The sequence below is a fragment of the Juglans regia genome, chromosome 6, assembly GCF_001411555.2.
Source record: "Juglans regia cultivar Chandler chromosome 6, Walnut 2.0, whole genome shotgun sequence".
Classification (NCBI taxonomy): domain Eukaryota; kingdom Viridiplantae; phylum Streptophyta; class Magnoliopsida; order Fagales; family Juglandaceae; genus Juglans; species Juglans regia.
The window spans coordinates 38,625,063-38,652,209 of NC_049906.1; the positions used below are offsets into that span (position 1 = coordinate 38,625,063).

Genomic DNA, 27,147 nt, shown 5'->3' on the forward strand with positions numbered 1-27,147 from the left:
TTTGCAACAAAAATAAAACAAAATAAAAAACTAATTAGGCTGGACCGAACGGATTGGATCGGACCGGACCGATAGCTACCGGTCCGGTCCCAATGGGTGTTCGGTCCGGTCAGGGAAAATGATGGCCTCGGACCGGACCGATTTACACCTCTAGAAAGGAGAGAAAAAAAGTTGAATAAAAAGATCGTAAAGTTAAAATATTGTTATAATATTATTTTTGTTTTGGTATTTGAAAAAGTTGAATGATTAGGTAATGATTAGATGAATAAGTTGAAAACTTGAAATGGAAAATGATTTGTGCTTGAGTGATATGTGAGAAGTAAATTATGAGAAATTTGATATGAGATGAGATGAGATATGTTTCCCAAACAACCCCTAAAAAGTGTGCCTTTAATTAAGGTGATTTTGCCCCCTTTAGACAAGTATGATTTCTTACATCCTACCGATCTTTCAATCTTTTCTAACAGGGAGAAGGTATGTAGCCTCTCTCGAACGGTGGTTTGGGTATTAGAAATATGAGATCTTTCAATCGGGCATTACTGGAAAAATGATTGTGGAGATACCATAAGGAATCCGAAGCTCTTTGGAAGATGGTGATAGAGAGCAAATATGGGGGTTTTGGGGGGGGCAGGGGTTGGTGCACAAAAGAAGTGAGAGAAGCATATGGAGTGGGGTTGTGGAAACATATAAGAAGAGGGTCAGAAGTGTTTTCTCGGCACACTAGACTTCACCTAGGAGAAGGAGCTAGAATTAAATTCTGGTATGATACTTGGTGTGGCAATGGCGCTCTAAAAGATACATTTCCCTTATTGTTCCGGGTTACAAGTGATGAAGATGTTTCAGTAGCGGAAGTCATGGGGAGATTGGGGGAGCAAATTCAGTGGAACATCCATTTCAGTAGTGATGCACGAGATTGGGAAGTTAGCAGTTTTGAAGCCTTCTACAGCCTTTTGTATTCCATAAACCCAAGCATTGCACATGATAGACTGTGGTGGATACCTGCAGCTAAAGGTTCCTTTTCGGTTAGCTCTTTCTATAAGTCCATCACTCAAGAGCCTTACACTCAGTTCCCATGGAGGAAGCTTTGGAGACATAAGGCGCCACCCAAAACGACGTTTTTTGTGTGGACTGCTGCATTGGGTAAGATTCTTACTACAGATAATTTGAGAAAACGTGGGTTGATCATCGCTGATTGGTGTTGCATGTGTAGGAAGGGGGGTGAATCAGTGGACCATCTTCTACTACATTGTGAGTTAGCTAGAGGGTTATGGAATGAGGTTCTTGGAAGAGTAGACTTGGCTTGGGTTATGCCTGAGACAGTTGTGGCGGTTTTGGCCAGTTGGAAAAACATGAGAGGTATTCAATAGATTAAGGCTGTGTGGAAGATGATCCCTATATGCATCATGTGGTGTTTGTGGCAGGAGCGTAATGAAAGGATGTTCAAGGACAAAGAGAGAATGATGGAGGAATTGAAACTTTTATTTCTTAGAACTCTTTGTAATTGAGCCATGGCAGTAGACTTTAATGGCTTAGATTTTCATGATTTCCTTATCTCTATTGCCCCTACTTAGCTAGGGCACATTATACATGTATCAAACTTTGCTTATTATTTGATTAATAGAATTTATTTACTTACCAAAAATCTTTTCTAACACACCATCCAATATATCCTTCACCTTAAAAGTGGCCCCCAAAGGAAGGCCAAGATATATCATAGGCAACAAAGTAACCTTACATCCCATAATACTTGCTAGACACTGAATATTGCTCACTAGGCCCATGGGTACCATCTTGGACTTCAGAAGATTCACCTTCCATCCCAAGACGCTTCAAAACAAAGCAAAATTGCCCTCAAATATTTAATGCAGCCATGGTCCAGATCACAAAAAAACAATGTATTGACCTGACCAAGATTAGAACCTCCCACCAAGAATCCTGAAAGAAAACTTCCACCAATTGCAGCATCCATAACAATGACAAATAGAAAAGGTGAAACAGGAAGCCCTAGTCTCAACCCCCGTGAACTATTAAAGAAACCCTCCTGAGATCCATTCACTAAAAACTGAGAAAAGACATTTGAAATACAATGCTTAATCCAAGAACAACATTTCTCTCCAAAACCATATCTCCCAAGTAAATAACACAAAAGTACAAGTTCACATCATAAGCATTCTCCATATCAAGTTTGCATAATAATCATGGCACTTAGCTTTGTGTAGACTATCTAGGCATTCATTAGCAATAAGATTCGAGTCCAAGATTTGTCTTCCTTCAACAAAAGCTTGGAAATAATACTCCCCATAACATACTCATATGATTGGCAAGGACTTCAGAAATTTCTTATAAACTTCATTTACAAGACTAATGGGGGGAAGTTCATCATTTTCGAAGCCCCAACCGACTTAGGAATAAGAACAATAAAGGTGACAGACTTTTCTCAAACTTACCAAAAGAGTGAAGTTCGTTAAAAACCTTCATGATATCCTCCCAATCACCTCCCAACAATGAACAAACATAGAAGAAAGCCATGGAAAAACCGTCCGGACCGGGCACTTTATCCTTAGCCAACTACTAATCACCTGATACACCTCATCAGCTCAAACAGTCTTCCAAGCCAATTAGCATTCAAATGATCAATAGACTCAAAAGCCAAGCCATAGTCTTGGCCTCCATGTAAATTGCTCCGTGAGAAGTCCTTCGTACTAAATGACTATATGACTCTTGATAACATCATGTTCAGTAAGGACATGACCATCCACTTGTAGCATCTCAATGGCATTGTTCCTCCATTGAGAATTACCCACCCAATGAAAGAACTCAGTGCATTGATTCTCTTCTTTCAACCAAAGAGCCCAAGATTTCAGTCTCTAAGAAATTTCTTCCATTAGATGCATCTTCCCAAGCTCCAAGGTAATGAAGCTTTTTCTCAAGATGTCCTCAGCAAAAAGAGAACCCAATTCCTCCCTACCCTCTTCAAAGAGAGACTTCTTTTGACCATCAATATTCCCAAAAACATCCACGATCCACAACTTCAAGTCCTTCAAAGCTTTAAGTTTTCCTGCAAAATAAACTTTCTAGTGCCCTCCAAATGATAAGAAGACCACCACAATTTTATCTTCTCCAAAAATTCATCAGCTTTCAACTACATAGTCTCAAACTTGAAGTATCTACTACCCTCATGAATGCTAGCACAATCAAACAAGATAGGAAAGTGATTCGAACAGACCCTTCATAATCCCTTCTAATACATTGAAGGGAAATGAGCCTCCCAAGAAGGAGATGCCAAGAATCCGTTCAATCGAGACCAAACCCGACTATCCCCCCTGCCAATGGCATATCCATGAGCTTCATATAAAAAATGAACTCAGAAAAATTGGCCATAGCAGAACTAATGAGATTATCTCTTGATCTTTCACTCAGAAACCCCGAGTGATATTAAAGTCACCAATGATACACCAAGGCACATCCCGCCAGCTGTACAAACCTACTAACTCATCCCGTAGAACTCTCCTGGTAATCCACATTCAGCCCACACCACCAAAAGTGCACTCCGACCCATCTTCTACATTCCTAAAAGAACAAGCCACTGAGAAATCACCAGTGCATTCCTCCCTTTTGCACTTATAAAAAGATTTATTTCTTATCACAAAAAAAATAGATCCCTTCCAAATAACAAACTTTGTCGTTTTCTCGAGCTGCCAATATGAAGCCAATCAGGTTCTATTAAGGCACTTACCTTAAACCGTGGAATGATGTAGCGAATGCGCTTTTAGAGAATTCTATGACCACTTATTAATCAAGGCCTTCTTGCTTTTTTAATGAGAATAAATTACTTACACCAAAGGCTTTCTTCATCAATGTCACATTTAGCGACCCTAGTGCTTACCAAATAAAGGTTGATAACAACATCCCACTTAACCAAGAATGAATTACCTGACTCCCCCAATCTAGACATAACTTGCTCTTTAAATTCTTTCAATTATAAAGGCCAGAACAAGAATTTTGTCATGTATCTAAGGGCTGAGACGTTTCCTGATAGTAGTTCGCCGAAGATGTACCGCTAAAATAAACAAGAAACAAGATCCAAAATATAAGGTAGCAGCAATAAACAACACCACTTCAATTAGGGTAGCAACCTCCCCCGGCCCTGGAACCAACACACAAAAAATAAATAAAAAATAAAAAACAGATCTGCACCCTGCCACGGTCACATAGTGCGGTGAATAAAAGGAGAAGACGAGGAGAAGGAGAATAGAAGGAGACTAGAGGGGTCATGCGGCTATAACCAAAATTAGGGGGAAAGATAGAAATTAGGGTTTTTTTTCACATTATACATTGCCTAACCCAGAGGGTGGGCGGATACCCCACCCGCAACCCGCTTGCTTAGAGATATATCTTTGACGGGTCGTCCGCCTGTCCACTAGCAAGATGGGCCAATTGGGAGGGCGTGTGGGTCCGGGTGACCCGCCCCCCACCCCTAGTCTTCAATTAAATTTTGAATATGCCCTCATTATGTACTCTGAAAATCGTTAGGCACCAATATGTCCCCTCAAGCATCTGTAAGTGAATTTGCTCTTTGTATGTGAAGAAATTGATGATCTCCACCATAATCAAATTAAAATTTCAATGAATATTATCGCCTTCAAAGCTACCTCCAACCATATTAAATCAAAACCCCAACTCAAACTTCCAAGTTGTAAGGACCATTGACAGTCACCTTTAATTAAAATTGTCAAAGCAAAGGACTTAACGTGGTTACATTATGTTTTTCCATGCATAGTAAGCTTATAAATGTATGGACTTGATATAACTTGTTTAACTTGGAAAAATTATTCTTGAAAAAAGCAATGGAAAAGCAATCAATTGGGGTTGCTTACTCGTAGTCAAGGCTCTCAATGGGGCAAACATTAGCACCAACAATGGCAATCTGAGAGGTGGTGTTGGTCCTTTTCACCAAAAGCGGCTCTGTGTATGTCATATTTTTGTCAGATACCTCTGACCAGTACCTGTCAATCCCCTTCCTATCCAACAGGCCCTCATTTTCAATGTCATGCACATCATCAACAATATTTTCTTGATCCATATCCTCACGATCTATGCTTGAATGAGCTTTTTCCGCAGCTTGCTGTTATACTTAATATGTATGTCTACCTGCAGGCACACACCACAAAATCCTAATGATGCTTGAGAAATTCGGTTGGCACATTCAAACCTAAACTGAGAACTGTAAAAACATATGATGATCCCAACAGCTCCAAGAAAATTAGGCAGAGCAATGAAATCTTAGACAGAGTAAATAACAAATTTAAGTAGATAAACAGAGAGATATAGGAACAAAAAAGAGATAGCAAATCCATTATGGATAAACCCCAGAGAAAATAAAGCGTTGTGTACTTACAATAATAGCTTTGATGCTGTTTTCGCTTGAACTCCGTTAACAGTCGCACCAAAATCTACGAAAGACTGATTCGGGGATTCCGCTACTCACAAGTATTTAGTTGCAATCCGATCTCCAAATCATGGTAGTACTAATTTCAAAGGAACGATCAATTTCAGGACCATTTGACATAAGTATAAGAAAAGTAAACAGACTACAAAAATGGGAAGGAGTATATGTGGACCACCGCTATCAGCGTTGACGATAAATATATATTATGGCTGTGGACGATGAAGATGATAAAGACAGCGACGTTGTTCCGATCCAGCGATGTTGGCGGTAGTAGGTGAATCTCAGGAAGATGGGCAATTGCCGTCCAAGTATTTACTCACCTCGCCTGACCAAAGAGCAAGTAACGCAAAAAAGTACATCAATAATCAAACCAACTAACCACGGGTTGTTTGCAGCTTGCTAGTTGTTGCGAACCGTGCCTCTTTGAATAAATTTATTCATGGTCATTTTTCTTATATTACTCTTATTATCTCATAATTTAGCATAACGTAACATTAAATGATAAATTTATAAATAAAATATAATGAATAGATTCTAATCATCTAATATCATATCATAAAATGATGAGAATTAAAATCATAAAAATTGAAATAATCGGTATTTATTTAATTTTTAAAATTTTATTTATTTATTAATTAATTAAGTGATATTAATATTTTTTATTTTTTAAAAATATTTAAACACATAAATTGAGAGGGTATAGTAGAAGTACCCTGGCTTTTTAATGGCTTGGACGCAACTTTTACAGCCTCAGCAAAACCTATACCACGGACTTTTTCATTATGACTAAGGAAAAAGCTATGCTTCCCGGAAATTTTTTAGGGTGAGTTTAGATGTTGAAGTGAGTTGAGTTGAGTTGAGTTGAGATGATAAAATATTGATAAAATATTATTTTTTAATATTATTATTATTTTGAGATTTGAAAAAGTTGAATTATTTATTATATTTTGTATTGGAATTTGAAAAAGTTGTAATGATGAGTTGAGATGAGTTGAGAGTAGTTTACTAACCAAACGCAGCTAATCTCCGTTGACCTTTCGAGGTGGCAGCGTCCACCCTTACTGACGACTAGAATACTGTGTAAAAAAACGTTCAAAAATAATTAACATTAGATTAGGCTTACGTAGTAAGTTAAGATGAGATGAATTAATATAAAAATTAAAAATTAAATAAAATATTATTTTTTAATATTATTATTATTTTAAAATTTAAAAAAATTAAATTATTTATTATATTTTATAAAAAAATTTATAAAAATTACAATAATAAGATGAGATGAATTAAAATTAAACCCTCAATCCAAACGAAAAAAGTTTTTAAGAGTCCAGAAATCATATTTTATAAACTTAAGTTTGACATATTAACTTACGTTAAATTTTAAAAATATTTTATTATAAAATATCTCTAACATTTCCTGTTAAATTATGTAATTTGCAAATTTTTTTTTTTTTTTTTTTAAGATCTAACACCTCTTAAAGTAATTATTAGATACCTCTATATATAGTACGAATATGTGTTGCTTCCATCTTATGACAACATGCTATATCAATTAAAAGTAATGCTCACGTAATTAATTTTAATTAAACGACATGTTGTGATAGGATAAAAATACCACATCATCTATACTAAAATATTTAATAATTTTCTCAAATTTTAATGCAAAAATTTTAAGGATACAACTAGTATACAATTCCCGTATGGTTACATAATAAAATATTATGTATCCTTTTTTTTTTTCTTATACAGTATCACATGACCAACTTGTTTTAATTCTATTATTTTCTCTCACGTTCTTGTTGATAGAGGAAAAATTTTAGAAGATTTGCATTATCTAAAAATTGTACAAATGAATGAAATACACGAAATACGTTAAGTAATACAACTAAGGTACACGTTAATTAAGGTGCACGTGATTACATGTGATGATTAGACTAAAATTAATATCATATGCACAAGTAATAGCCTCTGTCAAGCTGGAGTGTGTAAATTGATGACACCCAGCATGCCACGAAGAAAATGAAACTTGTCTGATGACAAATGTTTTGAAAAAGTCAGCCAATTGATGTGCAGAAGAAACATGAAGAGTGACTACAACTTTATCTTGAACCATATCTTTGACTAAATGACAGTCTATCTCAATGTGCTTAGCTCTTTCATAGAAAACTGGGTCAACAACAATATGAAGAGCTGCTTGACTATCACAATACAATACAAGAGAAGAGGAATCAGGACAAGTGGCCCAGTCTAAATCACAAAAGCCTCTCAATTGCAGGGAAGAAGAACTGGGAAAGAATAGTCATTGGCCTGCAGTAGCTTTAACATATTTGACTACTTTAACAACTGCATCATAATGGGACTGCCGAGGTTGATCCAAAAACTGACTCGAAGTATCAACATAATAAGATAAATCAAGTCGAGTAAGTGTCAAATAAAGAAGACAGCCAATTAACCTTTTGTAAGAAGCTGGATCATCCAGCAAAGGACATGCAAATTCTGTTTTAGAGAGCCATTTTGATCCATTAGACAATTAACAGGTTTCCCAGCTAATAGACCAGTATTAGAAACAATTTTAAGAGCATATTTTCTTTGAGAAAGGGATATACCCTTAGCATACCTTGCAACTTTAAGCCCCAAAAAATATATCAAAACACCAAGATCTTTCAGCTTAAAGTGTAAATGCAAGAAAGCTTTAAGATCAACAACAGTTTGAGAGTTATTGGAAGCAACAACAATGTCATTCACATAGACTAACAATGTCACAAAAGAATCACAAGAACATTTTGTAAAGAATAAGTAGTCAGACTTTGGTTGATTAAAACCACACCATAAGTAACCCGAGTAGAAGAGAATTTGGAGAACCATTGTCAAGGAATGCATTGTTTACATTCAATTGATGTAACTCCCAACTATGTATAGCAGCTAAGGCAAGAAAGCAATGAACAATAGTTAGTTTTGCAATAGAAGAAAAAGTATCAAAGTAATCAATTCCCTCTTTTTGAGTATACCCCTTTGCAACAAATCAAGTTTTATACCTTGCCATCAGATTTCAACTTGCACTTATAAACCCATTTATAGCCAATGGGCTGTTTGCCAGGAGATAAATCAGTTAAGGTCCAAGTTTTATTAACTTCAAGAGCACTGATTTCAGCTGCCATTGCATCCCTCCAATGAGGATATGTGATAGCTTGATGAAAGTATTTAGGTTCATATAGAGAATCAATTGATGAACAAAAATGTTGATATGAAGGAGAGAACTTTGAATATGACAGATAGGAATAAATGGGATAAGAAGTACTTGAATGTGAAGAACCATCAACCAAAAGAGAAGTAGTAACTTTGTTATTGGATATCAAGGAAATAATGCTGCAAGTAATCAGATGGTCTCCAATTTCTTGTGGATGAGTGAGATTTGATGGTGGTGGATACTGAGATGTTGAAGACTGAGGTATGTCAAGAATAACAAGTAATAAATTATGTACAGATGAGTAAATGGGAATATCTGAAAGAAGAGTGGGCAATACAGGGTTTGAAGATAAAGAAGGAATTTGAGTTTCAGATGACTGATGACGAATAGAAGAATATATTTTAAATGGAAAAATAGTTTCATGAAAAATAACATCACGAGATATGATGATCTTATGAGTATGGAGGTTATAGAGTTTATAACCTTTAATACCTGTGGGATATCCTAGGAAGACACAAACTTCTGGTCGAGCTCGAGCAGAAAATTTATTATAGGAAGGATTGCCAAGAAAAGAAGCATAACAAAGACAATAAAAAATCCTAAGATGTTTGTATTGTGGTTTAGCAGAAAAAAGAATTTTATAAGGTGATTTGTTTGAGAGTACAAGTGTGGGAATTCTGTTTATAAGGTAAATAGTAGTGAGTATGCAATCACTCAAAAAATGTAAGGGAATGTTAGATTGAAAACGAAGGGCTCGAGCAACATTTAATATATGTTGATGTTTTCTTTTAACAATAGCATTTTGCCAAGGAGTATAAACACAAATGTGTTGATTTATCATGTATAACTCCTTTACTAGCAAAAAATGATTTCATATCAATTTCCAATGCATTATCAGTATGAATGGTTTTAATTTGGGTATTAAACTGAGTTTCAACAAAGACAAAAAAAGATTGTAGATATGATCGAGTTTTAGACTTAGATTTAAGCAAATAGACCCAAGTACATATACTATAATCATCTAAAATAGTTTAAAAAAAAAATACTTGAAACCATTATATGAAAGAATTGAGAATGGACCACAAACATCACAATGAACGAGTTCAAAAATTGAATTAGAGACTCATGTACTTAATGGAAAATAAAGTCTTTTCTGTTGGGCAAGAGAACAAACATCACAATGACTATTATTAGGATTAGTATAGTAAGAAATATCAAAAGACAAGTCATGCAATCTGGAATCAGAAATATGTCCAAGGTGACAAAGCCAAAGGTGAGAACTGTTTTTGACTGAATTACAGTAAGGAAAAGAAGTGAAATTGCAAGAAATAGAAGTGCCTAGAACTTGTAGTAGATGGTACAATCCTTGTGAAAGTATATATACTCCAATCGTCCTCCAATTGAAGAGGTCTTGAATATAACAAAAATCATGTGATAATAATAAGAAGCAAGATAACTGAGAAGTCAACTTGCTGACTGAAATGTGATTAAAAGTAAAGGTTGGAACATAAAGAACATCAGTCAGAACCAAAGAATCAGAAAGTCTAACCATGCCAATATATGTAACTCGAGTACAAGAACCATTAGGTAATTTAATAGAGATATTGACAGAAGATGTTAGAGAGGAAAATAAGGAAAGAGAACTACTAATCATATGATTGGTTGTGCTAGAATCAAGAATCCAAGATTGTCGATAAAACTTGTTTGTTTCAACATTGGGTAAAACTAAAGATTGAGAGGAAGCAGTAATCGAAATACCTAAAAATGGAGTGGGTGGAAAGGAAAAAACTGTACCTACTTGATTTACAGAAGATGGGATAGAATGAGATTGAAGAAATGTAAGGAGCTGTTGACATTGCTCTTGAGAAAATGAAAGTTTGGAACCGAAACCAAATCTGAAATAGATTGGCTAATAAGGGCCAGATTAGCAGTGATATTTCTAGGTTCTACTTTATATCCAGGTGGGTAACCATGGATTTTGTAACATTTATCGATTATGTGACTCGGTAAACCACAGTGTGTACAATAAAGGCATTCTTTGCGAGTAGCAAACTGCTTGCTATTCTTGGGGCCATCAGAACCTTTCATAGAATCACGATTGCTAGAATCACGGGTAGTAAACATAACAACAACTTCATTGGAAGGTAAAGAGTCAAGAAACAATCTCACATTATTTTTCTTCTTGAAGAATAAGAGAAAAAACTTTTTTTATTGGAGGAAGCAGATCAAAAAGTAAGGCCTGACTCTGTAAATGAGCATAAGCCTCATTGAGTCCCATCAAGAACTGTAGAACATAATCCTCTTGTTGATATTCAACAAACATTTTCATAGCACCACATGAACACGGAGGCATGGGGCGAAAATGAACCATCTCTTTCCAAAACATTTTTAGTCTAGTGAAATAAGAAATTACAAAGGATGTTTCTTGAGTCAAGGAGGTAATAGCTTTCAGAATTTGGAAAATACAGGGCCGATTACTTTGGACAAACCGTTCCTTCAAATCATTCCACATTTCTTCAATTGAATCAATGTAGATGAAAAAATAAGTGATTTCCTTTGGGAAAGCATTGAGTAACCATGAAAAAACACGTGTATTACATCGAATCCATATGTGATATATTGGATTTGTTTCAAAAGGCATCGATAGAGCACCATCAATAAAACAAAGTTTGTTTTTGGCGATGAGAGAAATAGACATGGATCGGTTCCATGTGAGATAATTTATCTCTAGTTAGTGGTTGGGAGACAAGAAATGCTCCAGAATGATCACCACTGTGAAGGAAGTAAGGATTCAAATAATCCTCATGAGCATGGTGTGGAACAGTGGAAGAAGAAGAAGAATCGACGATGGGCATACTGAACCGTCACTGAGTTAGGGTTAGGGTTGCGTCTGATACCATAATAGAGGGAAAATTCTAGAAAACTTGTATTATCTAAAAACTGTACAAATGAATGAAACACACGAAATATGTGAAGGAATACATATTTTACTTCGTCATGTGCTGTCTAGTATGGCTTTACATATTTTTGCAGTTTTACAGGTTCCTCATTCTATTATTAAAATTTTAAATCGACTGTTGAGCACATTTTTTTGGGGTGAGATTAATGGTAAAGGAAAAAAAAAGTGGGTGGCTTGGGAGAATATTTGTAAGCCAATAGAGGAGGGTGGTCTTGGTTTGCGGAATTTGGGGGATATTCAAAGAGCGTTGCATATGAGGTTTGCTTGGAATCTTTTGAAAGGAGAATCTTTGTGGGCTAGTTTCTTTAAAGGAAAATATGTGGGAAATTCGAGTTGGTGTCTTATTGATATGAGAAAAGGTACGAGGTTTTGGAAAATGATTGTCAAAAGTATTCCGAGTGTTTTTAATAATTCTAAATGGAGAGTTCGAGATGGTAATATTTTATTTTGGTATGATAAATGGAGAGATGAGGGTCCTCTAATTGATGAGTTACAGATAGTGGGTAATCCGATGTTGCAAGTTAAAGAGTGTAAGTTGTCCAATAGTTGGGATGTGGAGTTTTTGAGTACGTTAGTTGGTCAGGATAAGGTGGAGAGTATTATTGAGGCTTTGGCTGGGTGTAAGGGAGGATCTGATGTATTGATCTGGATGAAGAATGACAATGGGAATTTTTCGACTAAATCCGCTTGGGATTATATTCGGGTTCAAGGTTCTAGTATGGAGTGGCATCCTTGGGTATGGCATAAATTACTTCCACTTAAAGTTTCGGTTTTAATGTGGAAGGTGTGGTTCATGGCATTAAGTGTTGATGATCGTCTTCGGCGCATTGGGATCCAGATTGTTTCTCGTTGTGATTGTTGTGATGAAGGTAATTATGAAGATCAAGATCATGTGTTACTTACAGGGGAATTTGCATCAGCTATATGGCACTTCTATGGATCTATTTTTGGTATTCCTATTGGTCGTACTTGGAGGGAGACGGTTCAAATTTGGTTTCGAAGGGCATCTTTTAATTCTCAACTGGGATTAATAGTGGGGATTTTACCGTCTATTATTACTTGGCACCTTTGGACTAGACGTTGTGCTGCACGTATGGAGGGAAGGTTCCAGTCTATTTTTTCGGTTCGGCTTTCTATTAGTAGATGGATGGGAGTTGTAGTTCGAGATATGAAAAAGGTTAGTAATTGTTCCAGACATGATTTACAGGTTTTACAGTCATTGAATATTCCTGTTTTGGTTCCTATTAGAAAGCATGTACAACCAGTGGCTTGGCAAAAGCCAGCTCATGGGTGGTTTAAATTGAATACAGATGGGAGTAGTATGGGTAATCCTGGTTGTTCAGGGGTGGGCGGTATCATTAGGAATGATCGTGGTCTTATGGTTTATGCTTTTAATTCTTCTATTGGGATCGGTACAAGTAATAGAGCGGAGTTGTTAGCTGTTCTTCAGGGGCTCAAAGCATGTAAGGAGTTGGGGATTAATTTTGTGGAAATTGAATTAGATTCGCAAGTGGTGATTTCGTGGTGGCATAGGAGAAGGTGTGGTGTGTGGTATTTAGAAGATTTTTGGGAAGATACGTTGTCCCTCATGGATTCTATGGTGTGCGTTGTTCGTCATGTTTATAGAGAGGGAAATAAAGTTGCGGATTGGTTGGCTCGGAGTGGTGCATTGGGTCTTAATTCAGAGTGGAGATTTGTTAGGGAGGTGCCTAGGGTGCTTCGTGGTTTAATCCGTTTGGATAATTTGGGTTTGCCTTCTTTACGTTATCGTTAGTGTCTTGTTCTTGTGTAATGTTTGTCCGTTTTTAGTAGGTTTGTAATTTTGTTTTGTAATTTTGACATCTGGTAATATTGTTTGTAATACTAGGTGTCGGTCTGTAACCACGGTATTCCTCCGCCACAAGTGAGGGTTATTAATAAAATTTGGGACGGGGTCACTCATGGACAGGTGGCTTCGGCTCTTCTATAAAAAAAAAAAAAAAATGTGAAGGAATACAACGAAGGTACACGGTAACTAAGGTGCATGTGATTACATGTGATGATTAAATTAAATTTAATATCATATACACTGGTAATGCTCATTTGCTTCATTTAGAGCACTTCCATTTGGATCCCCAAATCAGGGTTTGAATTTTGGGATGCTATAGTAGATCTCCATATTTGGAGAGCCACTATGCATTACATTTCTCATTGTTTATTATTATGACCTCTCTCTCTCTCTCTCTCTCCAGCCTCTCGCGTTCAACTCTCTCTCGCACCCTACTTGTCCATCGACGATAGCCCCTCCAATCGTCTTCTCCAGTAAGTTTATGCCTTACCTCTGACACGCACAAACTCACACACACTTTCTCTCACGCATGGGAATGTTATGAGAAAAATGGATTCTCGAATTTGTTTTTACTCACTCTCACATAGCCTAGTGTTCCATTGGTGATTTCTGAGCCATATGATGAAAACCCTAGCCTTACTCTTTTTGGGTCTCTGTCTGTGCTTGTTTAGGTTTTCTATAACTAATATTTTGTTTGTAATTTGGCAAGATTTATGTTCAATCAATTCAGTTGCCATTTGATTCTACATCTTGTTTTATTTGTACTTTGTGTAATATGTGTGAATTGAGATTTTTACTGTATAAGTGTTTGTGTTATGTTCCTTGCCTTGGCTTTTCTGTGATTATTGGCTTTACATGATTTTGTGACAATTTTCATTATTGTTTGATGAGTTTTTGTAAACTCAAGCAATTTGGGCAAGCTCAGGCTTGAATTTGCTTCCATTGTAGCTTTGATATTTGGCTTACACAGTTGCTATGATATTTGGCATCCACTATTATGATTTGTGATTTGTTGATTCCTCATTTATGTTGTTGGGTCTCTGATTCTTTAAATCATTGGTTATTTGCTTTGATCTTGAGTTATAGCTTTGTCTTTTGCAGCTTTTGGTGTTGATATACATGGATTGTCGTTGAGGTTGTATTTGTAATATAATGAGGCTGTGATGATGGTTGAATTGAATGGTGGGAGTGTAAAATCAGCAGGTATTGTGAATAAGGCTTGGTTTCTATAGCAGGGTAACCGGGATGACCATATTTATTGTAAAAGTTTCACAAAGGCAATTGAGATTAAATGTTTTGTAGCCTTTTGAGCTTGTGCTCATTTCCTACACTTGAAATTAGACCATTTTGAGTCCCTGTTCTTTAGTTTAATACTTGGTTGTGGTATTTGGCTTTGTTAATTTCTTTTGTGCTGTGATATATCCATACTTAACATCATTTTCTTCTTAATTAAAAATGTCAGCCCCAATTGCTATATAGCCTAACTTGTTATGTGCTAAAAGTGCTTTATTCATTGAATCATTGTCTATTATATTTGACTTTGTTAATTGCTAAAAACATATGGTATACTTTTGGCAGCCGCTTATGGTGGAGAATTCACTAGCCATGCTTCTTTTTTTTTCCTGGATTTGTTGGTTGATTTTCTTTTTGTGCTGTGATATATCCATGCTAACATCGCATTGTGCTTAATAGCATAACTTGTTATGTGCTTAAATCCAACTTTCTTCATTGAATCATTGACTGTTGTAGCTGGCCTTGTTAATTGCTAACAGCATATGGTATATTTTTTGTAACCCTTTGTGGTGGAGGATTAATCCACTAAGCATGTTTATTTATTTTTTTTGGATTTGTTAGTTGGCTTTCCTTTTATATTGTGATATATCTGTGTTCAACATCCTTTCTTCTTAACTAAAAATGTCAACCCCTTATGCTCAATATCATAACCTGTTGTGTGCTAAGTGAATGCCTTATTCATTGAGGCCCTATTTGGATGTTGAGATGATCTTAACGCATCTCATCCCATCTCATCTCAACATCCAAACACCACTAAAACACAAACACTTCCCAATTTAAAATTTTCAATTTTTTATCTAATCATTATTTAATCATTACAAATTTTTCAAACTTCTAAATAAAACACAAAAAATAATTTAATTTTTTCAAATCTCAAAACAAAAATTATATTATTTTAACTTTATAATATTTTTATTCAACGTTTTTTTCTTTTTTTTTTCCAAAACCCTATAAAACATCATAATTCAAATAATTTTACTACTATTCACAAATTATTTTAATATTAGTAACAGATTTCTCATCTCATCTCAACATCCAAACGAGACCTAAATCATTGGCTGTTGCATTTGGCTTAATTAATTGCTAAGAACATATCATATACTTCTGGCAGCCCCTTTTGGTGGAGAATTAATCCATTAAGCATGTTGTTTCTTTTTTGGGATTTGTTGGTTGGCTTTCTTTTTGTGTTGTGATATATCTATATATAACATTATTTCTTCTTGTTGTTGCTTGTTTGTTTGCTGGGCTATTTTTCCCTTTCGGCAGTGATGATGTCCAGCTTCATTGAGGACAAGGGAAATTTGGCACATACTCCACGGTAGGGTAACTCGGATGGCCAATATCTATTAAAAGTCTACAAATATTCGCAATTTATTGTTGTAGCCATTAAGGACAAAACCACTTCGTTTATGTCACCATGCTTTTCCTAAGCCAGTTTGCAAAATGTTGTTACCATTGATTTTGAGTTTCTAACATGTCTAAATTCTTTCATTGTCTACAGTTTTATAGAGATAGATGGAAATATGTTTTTCACGAACATCCTGAATCAAGACCCTAACACTGATCACACTTTCTTGAGTCAAACTCAACACAGTCTAGTGTTGGTGGAAGACTCTCCACCCCCACCCCAAGTAAAGGTTTTAATAACAAAAATAAACAAAGGGGTGCCAACTTCATTTAAGAGGAAGACAAACTACTTGTCTCCACATGGTTAAATACTAACTTAGATGCAATCCAAGAGATTGATAAAAAACTAAGTCCAAATTTGTGGAAATGAAATCATCTTCACAAATGTTGACCACTTTGGATAAATACTATCAACAAGGTAGTACTCCATAGTGTAGTCATTATCATTAATTGAGTAATTGACTGGAGGAGCACGCCCTTGGGAAGTTGAGTGAAAATAAAAGATCTTTCCAGCGTATTGATATCATTATAAGAACTGGGTAATCCAAAAAAGGCATGCCATATCCAAAAATCATATGATGCAACTGATTCTAATATAATAGTTGGTTCAGGACTGTGACACGAGTATATACTTTTCCATGCATACGAATAATTTTTTCACTTCTAAAGCATGCAATCAATGTTTTCTAGCATCCCTAGGAATTCACGTTGTTCAACAATAGCAATCAATCGAGCAATATTATTAGTATTTGGAGATTTCAAATATTCATTAGAAAAAACATTTACGACTGCTTCCAAAAGTTTTTTCAAGCTCTCCATTGCGATTTTTTCTCCAGTCCATATGTATTCATCATTGAAATCAGTAGTTACTCCATATGCAAGCATTCTAAGTGCAACGATTATCTTTTGCAGGGAAGATAGATCGAGTCTTCCAGGATTATCTCTTCTTTGGATGAAGTATAGCTCGTAAGCCTTTACATCAGGCTTAATACAAAGAAAAAGAGAACGATCATATGAAATCTCATTTGAAATATATTCAAGCGATATATTGGTATTTTGCAAAATAGTCATGAAATAGCCGTTCGTGCCCTTGTATATGATCATGCCTAATGTACTTACCACGTTGACGAGTATCACTACGAGTAGATCTTGATCCTCCATCTTCGTTGAGAATTATCTCCAACTCATCTTCAGAGTCTAAGTGAAGAAGGAATTTGTCAAAGAAAGAACGAGCAATTTAAAGACTAGAGTTCATAATGAGACCGGAATGAAAATTTTCTCTTAATTTCAAATAAAACTTAGGTTGGTCTGAATGTCAATGAAAGAATAAGGCTCTGTTTGGTTCCTGAGATGAGATTAAAACCATCTCAGTTGGTTACGTACAAAAAGGGTGTTTGTGTATCCAAATGGTTAGTTAAATCTATCTCACTTGATTTCATATGATCTCTCTGTTTAATGAGGGAACATCATATGTTTGTCTTTTCTCCCTGTTTGCCTCCATCCATGCTCATCTCCCTGTCTACCTACCTCCATTCCCTTCAATCTTTCACACTGCCTCCCTCCATTCCATTGAAAGCCAACCCTAACACGAAGCTCAACGTTGTTTCCTATCGTTTGTTCCTCCATTTCGCATTGCACATTTCACAAAGAACCGAGATTGGAACAAACAGTCGACAATGCCTTGTAGAATCCCGTATAGAGCAGCCATTGTGGTGGTAGGGAAGCCCGTTGGTCTTGCAAAGGCAGTGATATATCCATGCTTAACATCTCTACCAAGGCAGGGATGTCGCGTGCTTGGTAAGACCATGGTTGTTCTTTGTTTTACTCGCGTGCTTAATCTGCCCAAATAACTTTTGATACAATCGGTACCTAGAGATTCCCTTACCCTCTACCCTAAGGAAATTTTGGCTTTGTGTACTTTGTGGAGATTTTGTAATCTCTTCAATAGTGGTTATTCGGAATATTGGCATTTCATAAATTTTGTATAATTCGAATTAAATAAATTTGGAATAAACTAAAGTTGAGAATTTTCAAAGCTGAAATCAAGAATTATAATAGTATATTTCTATCGCTATTTTATGTTATCATTGAGATTTTTGAATTAAATAATTAAAAAAATACAGTTTCTAATTTTCCAACTTATAACCTAAAATTATTATTGTGTATTCTATGTTGATAATTGATAGGAATGTTTATAATGGTATAATTTTGTGATTTTAATATGTTTTTGGGTATTTCATTTAATAATTGATACTAGTTAATTGAAAATATATTCATAAATAATACCCAATCATTAAAACACTTTCTAATAATTGGACAGACCCACCACTATATCAAATCTTCATTAAGAGTTAAAACCATCTCATCTCATTTCTACATCCAAACACACGCATTTTTACAAATTAACTCTTCTCATCTTAACTCAAATCATCTCTCTACTATTTACAGATTTTTCATCTCATCTTATCTGACTATCCAGATAAGACCTAAGTGCTGTTATTTATACACCAAAATATTACCGTTTGAAAATATAACCATTAGGGAAATGACAAAAAATATTATCGTTAGAAGAAGGAAAAAAGCATTACAGTTGAGAATTCTAACCGTTACAAAATATTAACATTGGAGAAGGTGAATTTTGACAAAAAAAATTAAATTATTCTTAAAAACATAATGCCCATTATTATCGTACCCGCAAAAAAATAATTTAAAAATTCTTGTTTAAAATATTCGCTAGATAGTAATAGTTCAAAAAAGATGGAAAAAGACAAAAAATGGAGTAGTTAAGATTGTAAAGGGACGTGAGAGAAAAAAAATAATAAAAAAGAATAGAATATATTTATATAGAATAGAGAAATGATAAGGAGTGAGATGTAGGATATTTCGGAAGGATGAGAAGTTAAAATATGGAAATATGATTTTTGACTAAGATTTAGGAAAACAATTGGTCATCCCAATGTGGATGCTAATTTCCATAAAATGTAAATAAAGATGATTTATTATGTTACATTCTAATTTGCATGGAACATAACAAACATAATTTTAAAACTCATGTTTTGTTTAAAAAATAAAAAAAATAAAAAGTTAAGAATGGGCCACTTGTTGTGACTAGCTGATGGTCATGTTCCAATCACCACAAGGATGGCTGGAAGCCTATGGTGGCCAAAGTGGAGCAAGGTCATGTCCACCCTATGGTGGCATCAAGGCCACCCATGTTGATGTTTCGGTGGCCCATCCTAAGATTTTTATTTTTAACTTTTCTTTTAAGATTTAAAGAAAAATTAAAGTTAATAGGTGACAGCTTTTGAATGAGTAATGTATATTGGATAATGGTGATAAAATAAAAATTGACCAATAGTTTTATTTCTAAATGAAGGTGGTGTATGACCAAAACTACCTATTTTATAATGTACATATAAAAATAATAACTTATACCATTAATTTCATATATATATATATAAAATATAAAAAGTTGTTTTTATGATAAATAATATATATGTATTTTATTTTAACTTAAAACTTTATAATATAATTTAGTTTCTTTACCATTGCTACTCACCGGTAGGGTAGCTCCGATGAGGGAGAACGTAGTAAACTGCAAAAGTCATGAATGATCAATCACAAGAATTTAGGGGTGTAAAAAAAATCGAAAAATCGGTTGAACAGACTCAACAGGGGGATTCAGTCTGGTTCGCTACCGGTTTTCATATTTTTAAAAACTAGTTTGAACCAAATTGGACTGATATATATATTTTTTGATTTTCTATATTATATAAATTTTCTATATTATATTATATGCTAAATTGTTAATCAATATAACATGAAGTTTTAACCTTACTATTCTTATCTATTAATCTCATAACTAATAAGTTAATCTTACTAATAATGAATAACTTAATATCACTAATAAGTTAGACACTACTTATATTATACTAGTATAATAGACACTAATGGATTAGTAATTGTTAATAATAAATACTAAAGTCTAACAATTAAGTTTAGTATTCATGAAAAACATGTGTAAAAATGGTAAACCAGAAAAATTGAAAGTTTAGGTTTCGGTGATGGTCCATATCGGTTCCAAAACTTATCTAAAACCGGACCGAATAGGACCAATTACACCCCTACAGAAAGTTGAGGTGCAATCAAAGACAATAATGTTATCTTCAGTATCTACAAATTATGTACATCCTCTAGAGAAGATATAGGAAAATTGAAATTTTACTAAAGAAGGGGGAGTCTTTCCATCTTAAACTACTTTTCATTCACCAAGTGATAGTGATATTGAAATGGGAAGTCAACCCAATATAGCTGTTAGAGAGAATGTGTAGCAAAAGTCTCAGAGGGAAATGAGGTACATGACAGCATGGACCTAGGTGTGATTGATATAGATAAGGTCTCTACTAATTCTCACGAGGATCCTAGATCATGCATCAACTCAGTAAGTTCTACTAATATTTTCCTTATGGATCATAAAAATATTGATGCTAAACCAGCCAAGAATACCAGGTGGAAGAGACAAGCAAGATGGAACTTTTTATTAGAACAAAATGCTCTTGTAAGTATGGACACAATAATCATGAAAGGAAGTTCGAAAAAGAGAGGGATTTCTGTTTGTGTAGATGTTAGCTTGGACAAATCATCTTCTAAAAGGTCCAAAACTAGGCTCACTCATAAAAGGAGCATAACTCACATTGGATTGGTAGAGGATGCTAGGCAACTCCACCGGTAGCAATGAATTGCTTAAGGTGGAACTGTCGAGGGCTTGAGAATCCTTGAACACTTAGAGAACTCCACCATTTGGTGAGAAAACAAAGTGCCCAAACATAGTTTTTCTCATTGAAACTAAATGTAGTAGGAGGAAGGTCGAAAATGTAAGAAATCATGATAGGTTTGTTTAAAGTTTTGTGGTGGATAGGGATAAAAAAAAAAAAAACCAGTGAACCGGTAAACCAGACCGGACTGGACCGAAGTGGTAGGTTAGGTCCAGTAATGGGTTCGGTCTAATTTGGTACCGGTTCCATTTTTCTCAAAACCGATCGAAATCGGTCTGGTTCCAATTTTCTTTTTTCTAACACTAGACCAAACCGGACCGGACCGGTTCGTATATATATTTTTTAATTTTTTATATTGTATAAAATAATTTTTATATTATATATAATTTTGTATTATATGATAAATTACTAATTAATATAATATTAAATTTTAAAATCCTATATAAATAACTATATATTATTACTATAGTCTATTGTATTAGTAGTTATACTAATACTATATCACTATATATTATAATATACTATAATATATCATTATATTGTATATTATAATATATCACTATAGTCTATAATACAATTATAATTTATATTATAATATACTACAATATATTATCATTATATTATTATATACTATAGTATATAAACTATATTATATATACTATATAATATAGCTAAAAAATCAGACTGGAATCGGTAAAACCAAAAGTACCAGTTTAGGGGTTTAACCACTGCGGTATCGATTCTTCAAATCTCAAAACCGGTATATATCGGTCTGGTTCTAAAATATGTCCAAAATCGGACCGAATTGGACCGATTACAATAGTAGAGGTGGAATGGTGGTTTAACGTTCTTTTGAAAATCTCAAATGCAGGTAGAATTGGATTATTTTACTCAAAAGCACAACATTATTAAGGTCACCTTGAATGAGAATGGGAGGAAATGGTTACTAACTAGTTTTTATGGCAACCTGTGATTGCTAAAAGAACAGAAAGCTAGAGGTTTAAAACCTCTTGATAACACTGTCTAGATGTGTATAGGGGATTTCAATGAGATACTTAAACAAAATGAGAAATATGGAGGAGCTATTAGACCTTATGCTTAAATGGGACATTTCAGAGAAGCTATTGAGGAATGCAATTTAAGTGACTTGGGCTACCAATGGGACATATTTACTTGATGTAACAACAAAGAGGGAAGTAAATTCACCAAAGAAATACTTGATAGAGCACTTGGCAATTCTGAGTGGCACAATTGCTAAATTGAAACCAGTGTCAGACCATAATCCTATATTCATCTCTATGCATAATATGATGGGAACATGAAGGAAATTGAATACTTTTAGGTATGAAGTAAGCTGGGCAAAAAGAGGGGAGTGCAGGGACTTAATTAGTGAAGCTTGAACTTGTTCTACAGATGGCCTGAAAAGATGCAAAGGGAGTTTGGTTAAATGGAGCAAGGATGTGCTCAGAAATTAGAAGGGAGTTGTTGAGGCTAAACTAGAATAGATCAAATACCTCCAAGGGGCTAATCTTGGCAATCATAATATGAAAAAAAAAAAAAAAAACTAAAGAAGAAGGTAGATCATTCGCTTAAAGAAGAAGATTTAGAATGGAAGCAATGAGCAAAAAAAATATTGTTGAAGGAGGGGGACATAAATACAAAAATTTCTCATATATGTGCTAATAAAAAAAAGGAAGCTTAATACTATCAATAACATCACATATGAGGAAGGAAATTTTGCTGCTTCACCATTGGAAATAAGTCAACGTTTCGAGAACTTTTACCAAGAGTTTTTCGCTACCTCTTATCCTGAACGTATTGAAGATTGCATGCAGCTTGTATGAAGTAGTCATAGAAGGGATGAATGGGAATTTTGTAAAACAGTTCACTAATGATAAAGTGTTAAAAATTACATAATTAAGTTGCTAAATGAATGATTTGTTTAACAAAAAAATGAAGTAAGCACTTAATTATATAGTAAATTTTAATACTTGACTTAATGTTAAATTCTGATTAATATTCCAAATTTTATTCTGATATTTTGTTAATGTTGCAGGGCATTGTGGGAAAGATGTTAAAAATATATGGGTATTCTTGGAATTACCCAACTGACACGGCAACTACAAAGAATGTTTTGAAAACTCATGCAAAACACTAGTGACTTGAGGGGCAGACATGAGGATGGTGGCTTCCAGGAGACGCAGCACGCAGGATGAACCTGGGCTGGATCGAGCGGCTCAAAGTGCGCTGCAGAGGCTGGAATGGTGCAGGGCACTCAAGCGTAAGAGGAGTAACTTGAGATGCGAATTGCAGTTGAGGATTGGAGTCAAAACGCAAGGGGCTGAGGATGAAACGCGGATCTGTGCTGGGCTGAGACGTGCGCACTGCAGGACGAAACGCGTAGCAGAAATGGAGAGGTGCTGAGCAAAACGCACAGCAGCAGACGCACGACGTGGATCGAGCAAGTCACACACGTACAGCAGAGAGCCAAAACGCACGAAGCTGAGAGTCAAAACGCAGAACGGGGCTGGACGAAAGGGGGCTGAAACGGCAACGCACAGTCTAAAAAGAAATTTTTCTGTTGTGCGCCGCTCTCTTGTTTTTTTTTTTTCAGATTTATTTTTCCAGTCAGCGTTCCTCTTCTTCTTCATTTTAATTTCCAGTTCTTTTTACAGTTATTTCATTTTATTTTCCGCTTGTTTTTATTCTTCTTAGTTTCGGATTTCAGCATCTTTGAGGGATACAGTATATTTTTATTCAGCAACTTTCCTTTGAAACAGTATTTAGTGATGTTAGATTTTAATCTTCTTGAGCATTTTGTTAATCTAGAGATGATAGGCTAGATTTTTAGCTTGGGATTCAATGAGTAACCAAAGACTATTTGAGGTTGGATTTTCTTCAATATTTAGTGCTTTTGATGATTAACTTGATGGATTATATTTCAATGTGCATCTAGAAAAGATTAGATTTCTTTGTTCTTGGTTTAGATCAATTGTAGACGTGAAGGCACAATTGATACTTGAACAAGTAACATCACTTTGATGTTTTTCTTTCACTTTTCTATGATTGTCATATAATTTGTCATGTAGTTTTATTAAAATAAAAATTGTGATTCATTGCTATATTATCCGACCATGATTTCTAGGAATGAGAGAATGGTTGAAGAGAAGTAAATCCATCACCAAATTAGTGAGCGAAATTTGCATCCCAAGTGTTTGTTTAATTGTTTCTTACAAGTTTAAGTCAACTTCCGTACATTTTCTTTAAATCTCTTGATTCTTAGCAATTTTAGAAAAATAGATTCACTTTTATTTTCAGCTTTACTTATGCTTGAACTTCCCGACAATTTCTCTCATAATTCATTCCACACTCTCTCAGTAAATAGCCCCATTTAGGTGTTAATATTGTGAGCGGTTAAATTCTAAAACTTATTTTTCTTTTCTTATTATTTTTGTTCATAGCTAGCTCATTTAGTTTACTTTTTTTCTTATCATTTTAAACTTTCGTGTCACTACAAACGGTAATATGTTGTCTTGCAAAAATGAAATGTTTGCTAAATTCTCATTGTCCCTGTGAATTCGATCTTGGGATTTACCCTTGTATTACTTTGACAGCTTCTACGCTTGGAAGTCGAAATTAAAAGCTGATCAACTACCATAAAAGTCCAAGAAGCTATTTTTCAGATGAATCCCATAAGTTCTTTTGGCCCTGATGTTTTTCTAGCAGCATTTTTCCAAAACCATTGTGTTACGAGCACGAGCGATTGATCGCGTAATTGGTGGTTCAACAGGAAAAGACATAGGATCAGCCCGGAGTGCTTTACCTATTGTGAATAAATCAAAGGAAAAAGTGGTTTGTTTTGTGAGGGACCCCACTTTGGCAACACGTTGCTGGAATATTTTCTGATTCCTTTATTCATAGCCTTCTCTTACAATTTATAGCCAACTCCTTATTCACTATCCAAAAATATGGATGATAGCATATTACGTAAATTAAATGCTAATTGATATACTTTCGAAAACAGAGCAATACTTTCTAAAACAGAGTAATATTGCCTAAACGAATTATTTATTATATAGCCATAAATGTGTTGGAAGCTCCTTCCTTTTTAGCTGCGCACCTTCCATTTTAATCCTCCGTAACATTCCTTCCCTCTTCAAGATTTTCCTTGTCCTCAAGGAAAAATTTCAGAAATTAAGCTTTGATCACCCGTAGTCTACTACGACTTCTTCTTCTTCTTTAGAGAAAATTCCTTCGATCAAAAATAATTTTTTGTAATGATGGCCGGGCACAAAGTTCTCGTCGCAATTAAAGCAGAGTCCTTTTTTCCTCCTTTCTTGTAACTCGCCAGGATTGAGACACTGAATAGGTGGTGCTTTTGTTCTTGATAAACTTGCCAAAGGCAACGGGGGTTCCGTTGGTTCCATGCACTCAAATTGTTTGGCCTCTACTGTCAATAGTTTCTTATCGTGTCTTGCTTCAAATAATCGGGACATGCCTATAGCATCTGTGATGGACGCTAGCCTTGCAGCTTGCACATCTGTGCGTATGGGCTCCTTGAGTCCGTTGATGAAGCACCCCAGTTGGTGCGCGGAAGCCAAGCCTCCCACTCGACTCAAAAGTTGCTTAAATTGTAACTGATATTCTCGAACTGTTCCCGTTTGGCGCAACTTGCTCAAAGTGCTGAAATGATCCTCAAACATGGTGGGTTGGTAGCGAATACGAAGTCCTCTTTTTAGCGCCTCCCAAGATGTGATTTGTTCGGTATCTTTAAATAATTGGTACCACATCTGCACCTCCCCCTCTAAGTGATAAAATGCTAACGGTAATTTTTCAATCTCTTTCGTTTGTTAGTAGTTGAAAAACTGCTCCACCCGGTAGATCCAACTGGTCGGATCGTCTAGGCCATTGTACCTCGAAAAGTCCAACTTGTCCAGTTTGGGAACTGCTGAGTTGTTCCCACTGCCATAGTTCCATCCATTCCTATTCCTTGACCCCGATCCTTCTCCATCACCCGAACTCTTGTTGGCCAAAGAATCCACTTTCGCACTTGTCTCCTCGAATATTTTCATGAAGCATTCCATAAGGCTCCCAAAATTAGCCATTTGTTGTTCCAAATGCTCAACTTGAGAGTTCCCCATGACCTGCTCTGATGCCAAAATGTGACGAGCACGAGCAATTTATCGCGTAATTGGTGGTTCGACAGGAAAAGACGCAGGATCAACCTGGCGTGCTTTACCTATTGTGAATAAATCAAAGGAAAAAGTGGTTTGTTTTGTGAGGAACCCCACCTCAGCAACACGTTGCTGGAATATTTTATGATTCCTTTATTCGTAGCCTTCTCTTACAATTTATAGCCAACTCCTTATTCACTATCCAAAAATATGGATGATAGCATATTACGTAAACTAAATGCTAATTGATATACTTTACAGAGCAATATTTGGATTTAGAGATTTTAAAAATTTTTAACATTGCAATGTTGGCAAAGCAATGTTAAAGATTGCTGCAGACCCTAAACTCACCAGCAGCACGAGTTCTCAAGCTTAAATACTTCCCAAAGTTTGGTTTCCTTCCGGTAAAGATAGGTAGTAACCTTTTTATTTTATTTTATTTTTTATGTTTGGAGAAGCTTACTATCAGCAAGATCCCTTCTTGAGGAGGAGACTATTTGGAGAATTAGCAATGGTGAAACAACAAGGATATGGATAGACAAAGATCCCTCAACCTACATCCTTCAGGCCTCAAAGTGCAATTAGAATACTAGATGCATATGCTAATGTAGCTGCTCTTATTGATATAGACACAAAGCAATGGAAACTCAGATTGCATAAGGAGGTGTTCTCAGTTGCTAAAGCATAAACTATCTGCAAAATCCCCACAAGCCATTGCAATAGGCCTGATCAATTGATATGGAGGTGCATTGCAAATAGAGTCTTTCACTAAGGAGTGCATACTATCTTAAAAGAGAATTACAAGAAAGATTACAAGGTCAACCATTATGTAGCAATTCTAAGAGTGAAAGCTGGACAAGGATTTGGAAGCTAGCACTCCCAAATGCAAGAAAGGTTTTCTTATGGAGAGCTTGCCTCAATGCAGTTCCCACCAAGTTAAGCTTGTTCAAGAAGAAAGTAGTAGATGATCCCAGTTGTCCTTTTTGCTTACAAGAGCCAGAATCAATTGAGCATGCTTTAGGGGAATGTACCTCAGTAAGAGATGTTTGGGGGCAATGCTCAAGAAAAATTTAGAAGA

At 35.3% G+C, this 27,147-nt stretch overlaps 1 protein-coding gene across 4 annotated transcripts in view; it reads right to left on the minus strand.

Annotated features, from left to right (window-relative positions):
- The window catches only part of LOC108982434 (chloride channel protein CLC-c-like), a 31,973-nt gene extending 26,153 nt beyond the window's left edge, over nucleotides 1–5,820 (minus strand). For 2 of the 4 annotated variants that reach the window (XM_018953825.2, XM_018953808.2), the window contains exons 1-2: nucleotides 5,399–5,820; nucleotides 4,878–5,151 (exon numbers count right to left, since the gene is read on the minus strand). In XM_018953825.2, the coding sequence (XP_018809370.1) occupies nucleotides 4,878–5,083 (206 nt within the window). In that variant the 5' untranslated portion in view covers nucleotides 5,084–5,151; nucleotides 5,399–5,820. Of the gene's footprint in view, nucleotides 1–2,447; nucleotides 4,251–4,877; nucleotides 5,152–5,398 lie in introns of those variants that run through there. The other 2 variants (XM_018953811.2, XM_035690941.1) reach the window with 2 other exon arrangements.
- Nucleotides 5,821–27,147: the final 21,327 nt, after the last annotated feature.